We start from the raw sequence: 16,166 nt of genomic DNA on the forward strand, positions 1-16,166 counted from the left end.
CTCCGTACCGGCGAGTACTGGCCCATTTAAAGCACTGATCCAGACACTAAAGAGAAAGGGGCGGAGACTGGGCTACGATTAGAGATTCCCTGAGAACTTTTGTTAGCAAGGAGCAGCTGATTAGTTCTTCCTAAACACTGCCGTTTGGTTGATGGTAGAGGTGAGGAGTGGATTGCAGTTTCTGTTGTGCTGAGTGGGAAACTTTCTAGGTCAGACCTGCCTTTTTATCCACCCCAGATTACAACCTAGTGCTACCTGCTGTGAGAAGCGTACCTCTGCACAAAGATACAAAGATTGCATCTGGGGAGCAGCCAGAGAAGGACACTTGAAAGGAGAACAGCCCAAAAGTACATGGTGCGTATTGTAGAATACTTTTTCAAATATAAAGACCACATGCTTTCAAGGCTGGGTCATGGCAGTTCATTCACCTAAACAATGAGAACACTTGCTTGAAGCCGACTGGGAAAATGCTGGAATACCCATATGACCAGTCGGGCCATGCCCGCATGAATACACTGGCAGGTTGTGCATTTTCATATTGTTGATCAGTCTCTTCACTGAATATCAAATCTTTCAACATAGTTTAAGAACTTTCCAGAATGACACAAGAGAGGGAGATATATGTAATCACTGAGGCTCTGGGAAGAATATTGGAGAACGCCCTTGATCAGGGAGGAAGTTGTTTCATGCCATGCGTGCGTAGCTCCTCAACCCTCCTTTTTTCCTGGGCATTCTGAATCTCATAGTCCTGGATTGAAAATGGAAAAAGCAGAACTACAAGTATCAGGATGTAAAGACTAAATCCTGGACTGGGCGGAACACTCATCCATGACATGGACAAATGGACAATTTCTTTTCATTCAAATTGTTTGAAGTAGTATTGTATTTGAAATAGAAATAAAAGCCAACATAAAAGTTAAAACCAGGATATGCAGCAGAACAAATTATTCTCTTTTTCTCCATCTCAAGTACTTTTCTGTGAACACCCCCTAATTTTGTTCAGCCTGTAAGCAATTAGAGCAGAGGGGCTGGAATATGGTCAACAATCAAGGAGCAGGGACAATATACTGTGCACAGTGGTGATTCCTTCAGGACAAGCACCACACCCACTGGATTGTCTGGGATTGTCTGGGTGAACTACAGTCGGAAGGGTGGGCTATCGGACTCAAATCACCTCCCATATGAGAGTCCCTTAAACTTCCATTTGAGTCCATTGCCTATGCCATTTGATTACAAGTCCAAAAGTGGCCCTGTGAACCAGATAACTCCGGGTCAATGAGAAGCTGGGCTTTTCTTTTACAAATAATTGTTTATTTGCGTATTAGTTCAATGTAATCAATTGCAATTTTTTAAAAAGGGACTATTTCTCCCAGAATGCATTTGGTTGTTAAACAAAATCTCAGGGCTGGAGTGCTGAACCCTTGATGACATGAGGTCATCACATAGCCTTCTTAAGATACATCATACAACAAGTTATCAATCAAGAGAATGTATAAAAGTAGTTTGCAGCGCTATGCTACAGACAGCTTGTAAAATAATTCATTCATTGAGCCATCATCCACTCATTCATTCATTGAAACCTTGTCCAGATGAGAGCGCTAGAGTAAACGGAGTGGCACGGTACCTGCGCTGCAGTTCTTCAGTGAGAAGGAGTCCACCGCAGCCAAGCTCCTGCCCCTGTTGGCGACGTACTCCACAGAGACCCGGAAGGGGTTTTCCAGGCGCCCGACCCTCCCTCGCAGCAGGGTCCACCTGGTATCATCCACGAGCAGGAGGAAAGAAGAGAGGGAGAACAGCGTGAGCATCAGCACCAGTGTACAAGGAGCAGACCTCAGTACGCAGCACATCCAGCAACGCCCCTTCATGCCGCCAGGTGGCGCCCTCACGTCACCACAAGCGCAATGTTTCTCGATATAGCGCTTTGAATCCTTAGTGGCTTAACGAGATGCAAATGTCAATCAATCAAATATTGAGGTGCATTTGAGGAGCAATGTTCCTGGCTCTGTGAGAAGGCTCAGAGATTATGGGCCACTTGTTGAGTGCTGTGAAGCCTGACGCTAGCATCACTAGCGCCTCTGTATGCAGCGGGTGAACTTTTCCTCTGAGTGGCGCTGGCAGAGCTGCGCCACAGACCCACACACACTCCCAGTTATACACCGACTTCCTTAATTTATTCTGATGCGCTGAAATCATGGGCCTCGGGGGGTTTGCTTTGAACACTAATTTGCAGCCTCCCCTCGGGCAGACATGACATGCTCTCTTAGCCCCCACCCCCGCCTGGGCGATTCCCACTTGTGACTCAGGCGCGAGGGGCGTCGGGGTGGGCGCTCGCGCGCCGAGCCCTGCGCGTGCAGCTTTCCTGCCGCGCCTGCTGGAAGCCGGCATTAACGCAAACACAATTACGTTCACCTCATTGCCCAGATTAGTTTGGTAGACGCCGCATCCCAGCAGCTCACTGAGGCTCTCAAGCTTAATTTGTTTCCCCACTGATGTTTTTAACAATTGTCTCTAATAAGGAGGTTGAATAGAAAATGGGGAATGCCTTACAGGGCAAGGATGTCAATCCACTGCCAGGGCTTTAATTAGGTTGAAAAAACTTGGCCTGGGGGGTTGAAGTAGGGTGACCAACTGACATGGGTGCAAATTCGGGAGGGTGAGTGTAAAAATTCAGGACAAAGGGTCAAAATTCAGGACAAAAATTCAGGACAGGAGGTCGAAATTCAGGACAAAACTTGGGGACAAAAGGTAAGTTTTACAGACACATCAGAGGAGGTCGCGCAATAGAATATAATTAAGCCCATCCATAGCCAAACATATTTAATCATTTGCAAACCTATCCATCATGTATCCTTCTATCCATCATTTCACTCATCCATCCCTCCATCTACCCTTTCACTCATCCATCCATTATCCATCCATCCATCCTTTCACCCTATCCATCAGTACACTCATCCATCCACTCTTCCACCCATCCATTCACTCATTCATCCAGCCTTTTATCCTTTCACCCATCCAGCCAATCTTTCACTCACTCATCCATCCACCCAGTAACTCATCCTTCCACCCATTCACCCTTTCAGTCATCAATCCATCCTCCCTTTCTCTCTCCATCGACCCTTTCACTTAGCCATCCTTCCTTCCACCCATCCATCTACTCATCCACTCATGAATCCATCCATTGACCCTATTAGTCATCCATCCACCCTTTCACTCCTTCACTCATCTATCCATCCATTTGTCCATCTACCCTCCCTTTCACTCCCTCATCCCTCCTTACATCCACCCGCTCACTCATCTGTACAGTCATTCACCCTTTTACTTATCAATTTATCAATCCATCCATCATTTCACTCATCCATCCACCCATTAACTCACCCATTACCCACCCGTTCACTCATCCATCCATCCTTTCACTCTTCCATCCACCCTTTTACCCATCGATCTACCCTTCCACCCATACATACATCTTTTTACTGTTTCTCTCATCCATCCTTCCACTCACTCATCCATACATCCTTTCTCTCATTATCCATCCACTCACCCTTTCACTAATCTATCCAGCCATACACCCATCCCTTCATTTACTCACTCGCCCACCTTTTCATATTAATTATGAGCTGAGCCTTTGTCTGCAGAATTGCAGACAGAAGAGGCCCATCAAGAATTTCACCCTTGCTGTAGTTCCTAAGGCAATGGGTGGGGGTAGGGTTCCCTATGCCCCGGCACATAGGAAATCTGAAAACATGAAATTCATGGGTCATGCATGATGGACAGTGCCAGCCCCTGAGGTGACTTTGACATGGTGTTGTTTCTAGGGCTTTAAGTGGGATGAAAATACCGGGGGGTCTAACCAAAGGGGGTGTTCGTTGTAATTAAGGGCGTGGCTTAAAACACGTAAGCTAAAAATCTGTGCTTAGTATAGTGTGCTGCCTGACTGGTATTTTGCCTCTTCTGTCATTGTATATAACAACAAGTAATGTTACACCTGTCAATGGTTGTTAGTTGCATAAAATAAAAAAGTAGCAATCATGGCTTCCTTGAATATAATATTGAAAATGCATCAGTTCTAAAATGACGAGACTGTGAAAGAACTCTATCCCCTTCTTTTTAACTTCTTTCACCAGCTCCTTTTCTTGAGCTGGATTCTCATGTAGCAACAATGGCGTTTTTGCACATTTCTTTTGTCTGACAGAATGCCCTGCCCTAGACAGAGCCCGGGGGAGGCCAACCACATGCTTTACCAGCCTAGACTGGACCATTGTCATTCTGTATGTGGCAATCAGCAAGAATACAGAATGACAATGGGCAGGTGGGGCTGCTCTTGTGCTCCGAGGAAGAGTGCGAGGCGGTCCCATCAGGGAGTTGGCTTCATGCAGGGAACAGTGCTGTTCCCTGCAATGCCCAAAATTACAGACAAAAGGCGTCCGTAAAAGGGATCCTCACGGACAGCGGACGTGAGGTCCAAATTATGGACGGACCGTGAAATATATGGATGGTTAGTCACCCTACATCATACATAATCACATAAAGATGCACCCTCACATACACACACAGACCATCACGGACACATGCCACATCATATGCACAGAGTAGGAACTCACATAAATCCAATGGCATCACAAGTTGCTAAAATAACACAAACACGCATACCTCTCACCGTCGCAAACCATAAATTAAAATCATATATGCTTAAAACATGTGAAAATGGGCAAATGTTTGGAAAACCTTTGTTATTTACTCCATTATTTGCTGAGTCAGCATTTTACAGTGGCAGAAGCGCAGGCATCCCACCTAGTGTAAAAAAGAAAATAAGACACCTTCCCCGCTCTGGGTGTGGTGTACACTTCAGCAAAAGTCCCTAATAAAATGAAGGCAAAAGACTTTGGAAAATGGAGCACTTTTGCAGCATCGGGAAAGGACTATGACGAATAATGAAAAACTGACCCCAGATTCTAAGTTTCTTAAATTTACTTGAGAACACTCATCCACAGGCTCAACTACCTCAGTGGTATTAGACCAGAGCCAGTTCTATCAAAGCTGTGTTTTGAGTAAATCTATTGCAGGCTTCACAACTTGTTATGAACGGAGAGGAATCCTGTACCTTGTGCAAGAGATGAGACACCAGCATCATGCAGACGCTCAGGAACACTTAAACCAGTTTGGGTGAACTGACCCTGGCATATGCATTTGTTGAATTTGCCACACTGTTTACAAATATCATGTATGTTATACCAATTTGGATTTTTATTCATTTGTATATTTCTGGACCCTTCCAGGTTTTTTCAGTGTGCCTACTGGTGTGACATAGTACAGGTATCTTCTGATAAGTATCAGACGTCTTACATTAATACCTTTGGACGCCTTCATTTATCACTAGTTTCTGAACAGAAGCAGAATGCCGTCAGCACCTTTTACATTACACGAGGTCACATTAGTTTGTAGGCACCCGAGATTAAGGGATTTGCCAGAATAACACGATGTTTAAACCTGAATGTATTTTTTATTTCATTGTGTGTGGGTTACTTTTTTGCCTTCCTAACTGCATATGAAATAACAAAGTCCTTACAGAATAGTTTGTTCTTCTCAGCCACCTCTTTGACCCTGCCACCACTCTCAATGACCCCAGTCCCATAGCACGATTTGTATATTTTAAGTCTGTAAATGAAAACCGCCTGGAATAGTGCCAATATAGAAGGCCACACTTCCAGGCTGTCTTCATTTACACTTCTTTGCTAAGGCATTTGCACCCCCCCTGGGAATGCAGTCACAGACCCCCAGGGGGCGCTCCCCACAGTATGAAGACCCCTGGCAGGAGGAGGGCCAGCAAATGCTGTACCTGTACAGAGGGGCCCATTATCATTCTGTGTTTGATCATCAGAATGATAATGGCCGATAGCAATCTGTGCCACGAGGGGCTGCTGCAGGCCTTTTAGTTCACAGCAGTGCGAGCTGGCCCCCTGCAGTGAGAGTTCGAGAACTCTCAGGCTGCTTGCAGGGGGGACAGCTTGCACCAACGCCCAGAATTACAGACAAAAGGCGTCCATGAAAGATTTCCTGACGGACAACGGACAAGAGTCCCAAATAACGGACAGTCTGTGAAATTTACGGACGGTTGGTCACCCTAGGTTAAAAGGGTCCCACAAAAGGGCGTAACCTATGTAATAAAGGGCGTGGCTTCAACGTGTAAGCTAAAAATCTTTGCTACCCGACAGTTATTTTGCTGCCGCTTTCGATTATTGCATCCAGATAAATGATAGAACAAAAGGCATGCACTTAAAGGAGGCCCAGGCTATTGGGTTTGTCAATGGTTGTTAGCTGTGTATGAAATTGTGACCATGGGGTCGGGCCCCGAAAAGCTGGTATGGTCACTACTTTAAGTGGAAATATAGAAATGCAGGTACTCACTGTCGGGAGTACTTGTTTGCTATTGAGAAGTGCCGGTACTCTCCCATTAAAAGTATTGTACCAGTACTGAGAAGTGTTGGTACTCCTCATTCCACATCTAAGAAGTGAAGCTGCTCTGTACTGGCCAGTACCTGCCCTTTAGATGCACTGGGTATGGTCCATCTGCGAAATAGTCACTGCGGGCTCCCCCGTTATTGTGAGGTCATCGATTTTTCCCAAAAGTTAAATAAGTTTGATAGTTAAATAAAAGCGTTGTGAAGACCAGATTAATACAAAGTACCTCCATCTATGTCTCTTCTCCGTGATTTGCACACCAGCCCTGAATGCAACAATGTGCACTAGCACCAGCACCATGGATGGACAGTTGGGAGCTGGACAGCCAATCAGAATGCTCCATTTCCTGGCTATAACTACACTTACAGTCCTGCTCAGGAGTTTTCTGTGGCTTCAAACTCACGGTGGTGATGGCAGGGCTGCTTGTAAATAGAATATTCACTGGTAATCTTAAGGTAGCATTCCAAGTCATCGCTTTGCACTCTAGACAAAGGTCTGCCTTATGCAAATCAGTACTGACCCTGCTCATCATGGGAACAGTTCATACCACAGTGCTAGGTGAGGACTCCTCCAGAAGGGAGTGCAGCAACCAGGGTCAAAGTTACCCATTGGGCAAATCAGGCAAGGCGCGATGGGGTGTCTGACAGATTGGTGAGTGGGCTTTTTTTTATATAGCATTTGGTGGGCTTGTTTTATGGTCTGCTTGGCATGCTAGGACGGTTTTTATTGTTGATTTCCCCGATATTAACACAAATCTTGCCTGCAGCAGCACAGATGCGTGCAGTCCACCATTCGTTAAAAAAAAATAACATGCAGCATCTTTACAATGTCAAGATTGGACTCATAAGCAAATGTGGGCCCCTTTTTTAGCTATCTGGGGTCGTATTACACAAAGTACCCCGAGGGCACACTGGGCATTAGCTCCCGCTATGCGCACCCCTGGAGTACTTTGTTATTAGAGAATGAGCTGCAGACGCTTGTGCGGCCCCTTCTGTAATACTGAAAGCACTGGCACACATACAGCGCCAGCACTTTCTCAAGAGGACGTTCCATCATTGTCATAGGGGTGTGCCCCATGCAAATAAAGGCATCCCTTTGCCTCTGCACCGGACCGTATTATAGACATGGGCTTAGAGGCAAAGAAGCTCTCAGGAGACGCACTATAGGTGGTGCACTGTCGCACTGTCAGTGCGCCCCCTGAGAGCAGCCCTCTGGAGGGGTGAAAAGGGGTCCTATTGTACCCCCAGACCTCCTCTTGCAGGTGGGTGCACTCACTGAACCGGCCTGCGAGGGCATCTCCTATCCCCTTTAAAAGTGTAGGCGGATTGCTCCCTGCACATTGAAACACGGAGCGGCTGCTTCAAAGCTGCCCCGTGTTTCACTTGAAGGCCCTGCCCTGGGGCAGCACGAGTTTACGGCTGCCCTGGGGGCAGAGAATTCTATGTAAATGGGCGCACTTTCCCTGTTTGCGCCAGGACACCTGTTTGCGCCAGAGTGCAAACAGTAAAAGTACATCATATACATAATAGGGCCCCTGGTTCGTGTATGGGGGAGCACTTTTATTTTGGTGTCCGGTCCTATTTTTTGTCCCAGTCCGAGACTGCAAGCAACCCAAGACCTTTTTCGATTTCTGTGGCTGCCAACTTAATGTCCCTTGGAATTAATAACTGTTAATGACCCCACCCCCCACTATACAGCACTCTCACCTTCAACTCAGGTCCGTAATTGCATATGCGGGTATTTAACATATGTTATTGCTCACAGATGCGAGCACTACATCATACGTATTAATAAAATACAGTGCTTAAATTAGCACACATCTGGGACATGCAAGCTGCAGTGGTCCTTATGCAGAGTCTGAGCACGTATGAAGTCATAGCAGCTCTCTTTTCCAAGTGAGGCGTCTGAGCACGTATGAAGTCATAGCAGCTCTCTTTTCCAAGTGAGGCCATTTATCCATGCTGCTGAGGTCTGTGTGTAATATACAATCCTAACAGACTGCTCAGATGTGAAACATTTCTCAAGGTGGGTAATAGCGGAACCATCATAATTATGTAATTCTGTGGCCACAGATTGTTCCACATAATAATGGACTTACCGCATTTGTCACATCTGCTGCATAGTTGCCATTTTCAACAAGAAATGTTTCTACCCCAGAAGGATCAAAAGTTAAAAAATAAATAAAAAGTGCCACGTGGTGGCACACGGGGGTAGAGGGTTTAAGCAACCGTTTAGTTGCTGATGACTGTTCTGGTGTTAGGGTGGTACTAATGCGGTGCACCCTTTGCACAGACTAAATTAATATGAGTTACATGGCAAAGCAGTGAAAATGTCAAACTATCGAGAGGCCCCAGGGTACCACTTCCCTCTCTCCTCTCTTACCGCCATGGTCACTGAATACTTCATCAGCACTTTCCCTGCATCTCTCCCTCACCTCCTCCACAGGTCCTGCAGTTTCACTTCTGCTCACACCTCCTCCTGGACCTGCAGCTTCCCCTCTCCAACCCCAGGCCTCCTGGCCCTCTCCCTTCTGCCTCTCACCTGCCCTCCTGCATTACCCCTGCTCCGGCCCATTTTAGTATCTCACAATTATCTACTGGAACCCACTCTGGTCAGATGGAACTTTTTACTTGCCCAATAGCGTGGAGGGAAAAACACAATTATCAAAATTACTGTCCACAATTTACCATAATCAAGGACTCGAGACTTAATCTCTTGGCTCTCTGGTTTTTATTATCAACATAAAGATTTGGAGATACAAGGTCCTCAACACGAGGCACAACAAGTACATAGGCACTAACACAAATGCTACTCTACGAAGAATCCGCATACGGCTAAAAATAACTAAGAGTACAATCTCTAAAAGCATGAGGTAGAACACTACCAAGCAAATGTCGATACTAGGGACACTGAACCATACCATCTCTGTCCCTACTCTGCACTAGGTGACATCCCTACATAGCAATCCCTTGAGACCCTCATCAGATAAAGGTGTCAGCGTGAAACTTCCTAAGAAGTCTTCACTTAGAGAGCTTGATCTAAGTTGCCCCCTCTATCCCTTCGCCTAGCCGTCCTCTGCTTTGGGCTGCTCAGCTCTGCTCTGCCCTCCTGATCTGCTCTGGACTGCCCAGCTCTGCTCTGCCTCCACCCTCGGGGCGCTGTCCCTAATACAGTACCCCAAGTCTCAGAACACGCCCTTTGCGCCTCCTCTTCTCCGGGGTCGACTTTCAGTACTTTTCCACAGAGCGCTGTCCAGTTCCATCGTCCATCGCTTGGCCTTGAGTCCCAGACGCCATCCGCACTAGGAGTTACGATTGGCACATTCCAATACACTCCCATGTCTGGCTTTTCACTACATAATTCAAATTGCGAACAAAGAGCTTCTCTACTAACGAGCAACTGTCCTTGCACCTGGGGTGAGATCATGCAAAGCAGACATTCTTCACATCTTTTAAGTTGCAATTTACTACAGCCTGAAAACCTCTACTGAGATAAATCCCTTTTGGCCTATTGCCCTTGGCCAACATAAGAAAATACCAGGCCTTTCGCCTCAACGATATATGCAAATTCTGGCCACTACTTCGGTTACACAAGCATGTTTAAATCACAGTATTGACATTTACGTCTTTCTTTCATGTGTGGTCAAACTAAACAAACTACAGACACGAAGTCTAGGGTACACATTTCTAACACCACATTGCATTTCACGTAAGCTAACCTCTATACATTTCTCTAATACGTTCACAATGTGCTTGTACATAGCTAGCACTTCTACTTAAATCGATATAGGTTATACAATTCGTAATACATTGCACACAAAATCCCTGAGTACACATTTGGTTATATGCGGGTGCCGACTAACAGTGAATATAACGCACCCCTACAATTTTCAAACTTTTAAGCGCTACATCAGTTCCCCCCTTTGACGACATCCGTCATCACACCATTACATTTCCCTTCTTTAGGACTGATTTAAACCGCGCTAGTCATAACATTTCCATGTCGGACTCCCTCCAGTTTCTTAAGACTCTCATATTGCTGCTCCTGGAGCTTCGCCATCCTCTTCTCGTTTGCCTTTAGAGCTCTTTCAACCTTGCCTCCTTGATACCACTTCCATGCCTTCACACATCCCCACAAACAAATCACGCAAACCACAGCAATGATGATTGGCTTCAACACTGATCCCAGAAATCCCCTTCCCAGATTCGCAAACCAAGTTCCCACTCTTCCAAATCCTAATCCAATCTTCTCCCACACATTCACCTCCGTCAAATCCATAATCTCCTTGTGAATAGTCGTGATGTTGTCTATGTACTTCCCTATCTCCTTCGAGTTGTCTGGAATGTATGTGCAGCATTCCTGAACCTTCAATAATTTGCAGACTCCGCCTTCTTTTGCTAATAACACGTCTAAAGCAAGGCGATTCTGCATAACCATATTCCGGATCGACAACATCTCTCCAGCCACCAACAACAAAGATCTCGCCGTATTCATAGACAACTCATCAACTACAGTCGCCAACCTTCTGATCTTCACGTCATTCAACACCACACCCATACTAGGTATCATTGCTCCGTATATGTCCCCAATCACTGCACCGGCATTTGTAGCCCTACGTTTCCTAGGCTGTCGCTTCGTCTCTAACAACTCCAAATCCTCTGTGTGATAAATCTTCGGGAATATGATAGCCAAATAGCATACGCCATACCAATTGTCGGGTAGTCTGACAGAAGCATTCGTCCCACAAACATAATACACTGTCGGGATTACTTCTACTGGACCTTGCATAAAATTCTTAGCATAAGCTTCCATTGTAAAAGTCTGAGAACAAATGCTATGTCCTACTGCGACCTTCTCCGTCTTGGATTGAGGCCGTGCAATACACAAATTCCCTCTCTGTGCCTCATCTAACGCTATTGGTCCATAACTTCCTTTGGATCTGTGAGCTCTCTCCTCGTCCGTCCAATCTACTGGGCTATCTCCGGTGTGTCGTGTCTCGGTCAACTTTCTATACCTGTCCTCTACTTGGTCTATGAATTTCTTCTCTATCTCAGATAACGCACATGTCAGGTTATTCCTGTGAGCATGCGCCGTATCCAGTTTCATAGTCGGTTTAAAGTATTTCAGGAGTCTGTCCTCTTTCTTATCCAGATCATATCTATTCAAATGCTTGATTGCTGGCACCTCGGGAAGTACCGTGCCAAAATTTGAGAAGAAATACTCGAACTGTCTCCTGTCATAAAATAAACTGAGCAATAAACTACAAGAAATCCCATAAGTCAATGGGAGATGATGATACTTGATACCCTCATCCACTGAAGCAGGCAACTGCATGCACACATAACAATCCTTCACATCCATCGCATCAACATACTCATACAGCAACCTTGCATACGCATTAAGCTTGAAGTCACCCTTTGACAAATCCATGTGGAGTCTGCGAACATCTCTCAACTCCGACAATTCCTGTTCTCTAATACTGACACCACTCTGCCCTGGGGTAATAGGTGTGGGTGCTCCCTGAACCTTCCCCTCTTGCCTGTGAGCCACCATGTATGAACTGATCACTACCGCAAATATGGTGACTACTACAACTCCTATCAATGTGCCTATTATCAGTTTAGCCCTACGATGTGGGTTTACAGGATCTGCCATCTTCGGAATATGCTCAATGTCCAATACAGTCTCTGAAAGGATAAGTCTCTTTCTCATTAATGTCTTTTTCGTGAACTTAGGCAAAGCTCCCTAACTTTTCTTCGTTCTACAACGGAAAAATCCCTAATTTTGTTCTTCTTCCGCTCGGCTCTAGGTAATCTTCTTCTCTGCTTGCAACCTTCTCAAATCAATCTAACATAAGCGCTGGCCCCAACAGTTCCAGGACTCCCTGCAATATTTCGAGCTTAAGGATAATCAGTTCTTGTGGATCTGGCAATGCTGTGAACGTCGGGAACTCTAAATTGTCCAAGATCATACCTCGAATGACACTCAGGAATGGCGGACTTGGGATATGAATCGTCAGAATCCCTTCGATCTCCAATCCCGGAACTTTCAGCAACACTTCCACCCTCTGGAGCGGGACACTGTTGACCAATGTCATCGACCTCAATCTTCCCGTGCTCGGTAACCCTGGCATCAGTCACTTGGTATGCCCACTCTGGTGAAGCGTACTTCCGACTCGGCACCCGAGTTCTCTTGGACCTCCTCACACCACCTTGAGGATTTTCCTCGTCTCCTGATTCTTCTTCCGGTTCCTCCGAAACTGGTGCAAGGTCTGTGTCTGGGGCCAACCTCAGGTTTACCCGGTTCTGCTTTGCGGGCCAAACCCTTTCCGCTTCGGTGGCACCTCCGGTCTTCTCTCCGATACCCTGTGCACTGACTTCCTCTTCTTCGGCAGAGCTTGATTCTGTACTACCCACTGCACCTCTTGCTCCTTCGCCGGTTTCTGGGTCAGTACTTCTTTCACGTTCTCCCCCAACTCGATTCAGTGCACCATCAGCCGCTTCAGCAACCCTTACAGCTTGACTGGCCCTCTCAGGAGGCTCTGTCGGCTCACTGGGATCTTGGTTCTCGAGAGGGGCTGTATCTTCCAAGGGTGCTGGAACTCTGCGGGTATGGGAAGCATGCACCCAGTTCGGTAAACCTCCACACTTGACAGCTGTGTTCGTAACAAGGATTACTTGGAAAGGACCACGCCACCTAGCATCCAAACAACTCTTCCTCACGTGCTTTCGGACTAGGACCCAATCGCCTGGGTCCAAGTCGTGGCACCTGTCACTCGCAGCTGGAACCGTTGCTGTCTGCACCTGCTGAGACACAGAACGGACCACGTCAGCAAGGCCTTTACAATAGTCCAGGATCATATCATCAGTGATATTTATCAGAGCAGTAGCAGGTATTGCAGGCAAACGCATCGCTCTTCCCATGAGGATTTCATGGGGTGACAACCCAGTTCTTCTATCAGGCACACTTCGAAGGCTCATAAGGACCAAAGGTAATGCATCAGGCCATTTCAGAGACGTAGACGAACACACTTTCGCCATCCGAGCCTTTAGAGTTCCATTCACCTGCTCCACTATCCCTGAAGCTTCTGGTCTATAGCTACAGTGTAACTTCTGATCTATATTCAAAGCAGCGCAAAGCAATTTCATAACTTCGCTGTGGAAATGAGTTCCTCTGTCCGATTCAAAGGACGTCGGGAACCCGTACCTAGGAATGAGTTCTCTCAATAATAGTTTCGCTACTGTGAGTGTGTCGCATCTGCGTGTAGGATATGCCTCCACCCACCTGGAAAAGACACATACTATCACTAATATGTACCTCAACCCATTACACTTCGGCATTTCGACAAAATCCAACTGCATCCTATTGAAAGGTCCCCCTGACCTCCCTATGTGGCTCAATGTCACAGCAGTTCTTTTCCCTACATTCATCTGTTGACAAGTGACACATCTCTGGCACACAGTTTCAGCCACTGCACGAAACTTCGGATTGTACCAGGTCTGACGAAACACTCTCATCATGGCATCCCTACCCAGATGTACAGCACCATGTATCAACCTCGCCATGGGATTCAGCAAACTTTCCGGCAACACTGCTCGTCCATCATTCGAAACCCATATATCCACGTCTCCCTTCTCACATCCTGCTCGTATCCAGCTGTCCCGTTCCTGATCCGAGACTCCTTCCTGAAGCTGTTTCAGTTCCTCCCATGAGTCAGCCATTGCTAACATCTGACCGTACACCACCTCCTCCCCAGTTTCCTCAATGTGGGTCTCAGTAAAGTTGCATCCCTGCTCTGCACAAAATCGAGCTACTTCATCTGCATAATTATTTCCCAACGAGACAAAGTCACTTCCCTTCGTGTGTGCTGCACATTTAACAACAGCAATTTCATCAGGACCTTGCAATGCTTTTAACAGTTTCCGCACATGATCACCATTTCTTATGGGGGAACCTGAAGACGTCATAAACCCTCTCTGGGACCATAGCTGTCCGAAGTCATGAACCACACCAAACCCATACTGGCTGTCTGTGTAAATGGTTACACGGATCTTTTCAGCTGCCAAACAGGCACGAGTCAAGGCAATGAGCTCAGCCACCTGCGCGGAGTGTACTCCTTCTAAACAAGCGGCTTCAACCACACCCGTGATGGTGCATACAGCAAACGCTGCCCTCAATCGACCGACACTGTCTCTTAAACATGAACCGTCCACAAAGAAAATCTCATCTGACACTGGGAGCGGTTCATCGACAATGTCGGGTCTCGGTTTGGTGCATAGTTCAGTCACATCAAGACAATCATGGTCCTCACAATCTTCATTATCATCTATATTTGGAACAGGTAACAATGTAGCAGGATTTAAAACAGCACACCTCTTCAATGTCACATTATCGGCTGCAAGGATGACTTGCTCATAACGAGTCAGCCTATTATTCGTGAGGTGCTGTGTTTTAGTCCTAGTCATCAACAATTCAACAGAATGTGGCACATGTACAGTAAGAGGATGACCCATCACAATGCTCTCACATCTCTCGATGCTGACACCTGTTGCCGCAACGGATCTGAGACATCCGGGCAACGCAGAAGCTACTGGATCTAAAGTAGCTGAAAAATAAGCAACTGGTCTACGGACACCTCCATGATTCTGGGTTAACACTGCTAATGCGCAACCTTCTCTTTCGCAGCAGAACAATGCAAATGCCTTGTTATAATCCGGCATTCCCAACGCAGGAGCGTTACATAAGGCTTCTCTCAGCCTCAGAAATGATTTCAAACAGTCGTCGTCCCATGGTACCGGATCATTTACATCCTTTCGCGTCAGCCGCTGTAAAGGCTTCGCTTCAAAGGAAAAGTTTGGGATCCACTGGCGGCAATAGCCCACCATTCCCAAAAACATTCTAACTTCCCTCTGCGTCGAGGGAACTGGCATTCTCAGAATCGCATCAATGCGATCTGGAGACACCTTCCTTTTACCCTTCTCAATTCTGTGCCCCAAATACTGTACCTCAGGTAAACAGTATTGCAGCTTGTTTGGAGACACCTTGTGACCATTCTCTCCCAGGAAATTCAACAACGCAATGGTATCGATCCTGCAAGCGTCTTCTGTCTCTGACGCGACAAGCAGGTCGTCAATGTATTGCACCAAAACAGAGTTTTTCGGCAACACAAGACCTTCCAGATTCTTCTTTAAGAGCTGATTGAAAATCGATGGGCTCTCCGTATACCCCTGTGGGATACGACACCACGTTAATATACGATTCTCTAGCCTAAATGCAAAAAGAAATCTACTCTCTTCATGTAGGGGAATCGAAAAGAATGCCTGACATAAGTCAATCACTGTGAACCATCCAGCTTCGCATGGGATCTGGAACAGTATCACAGATGGATTCGGTACCACTGGACAACATGGAACAACTATGTCGTTTATTTTCCGCAGGTCTTGCACTATCCTGAACTTCCCACTTGGTTTCTGCAGTCCCATAATGGGTGAATTACATGGACTACCCATGATCTCCACCAATATTCCCTGCCTAATCATAGACTCGATCACAGGTTTGATCCCAGCAATCGTTTCAGGCGACAGTTTATACTGAGGTGTTCTCGGGAATTCCGCATTTGGCTTAACCCGTATCTTCACTGGTTCCACTCCCCTGACTAAGCCGATCTCCTCTCCGCTAAGATCCCACACATCGGTCGCAACTGACTC

General features: G+C 46.4%; 1 protein-coding gene across 1 annotated transcript in view; it reads right to left on the reverse strand.

Moving 5' to 3' along the window:
* Positions 1–16,166, reverse strand: part of ALK (ALK receptor tyrosine kinase) — a 2,691,376-nt gene that overhangs the window by 1,085,330 nt on the left and 1,589,880 nt on the right. The window contains exon 5 of the mRNA XM_085613005.1: positions 1,625–1,752. Within this exon, the coding sequence (XP_085469131.1) occupies positions 1,625–1,752 (128 nt within the window). The remainder of the gene's footprint in view (positions 1–1,624; positions 1,753–16,166) is intronic.

Source organism: Triturus cristatus, chromosome 6 (genome assembly GCF_964204655.1).
Source record: "Triturus cristatus chromosome 6, aTriCri1.1, whole genome shotgun sequence".
NCBI lineage: Eukaryota > Metazoa > Chordata > Amphibia > Caudata > Salamandridae > Triturus > Triturus cristatus.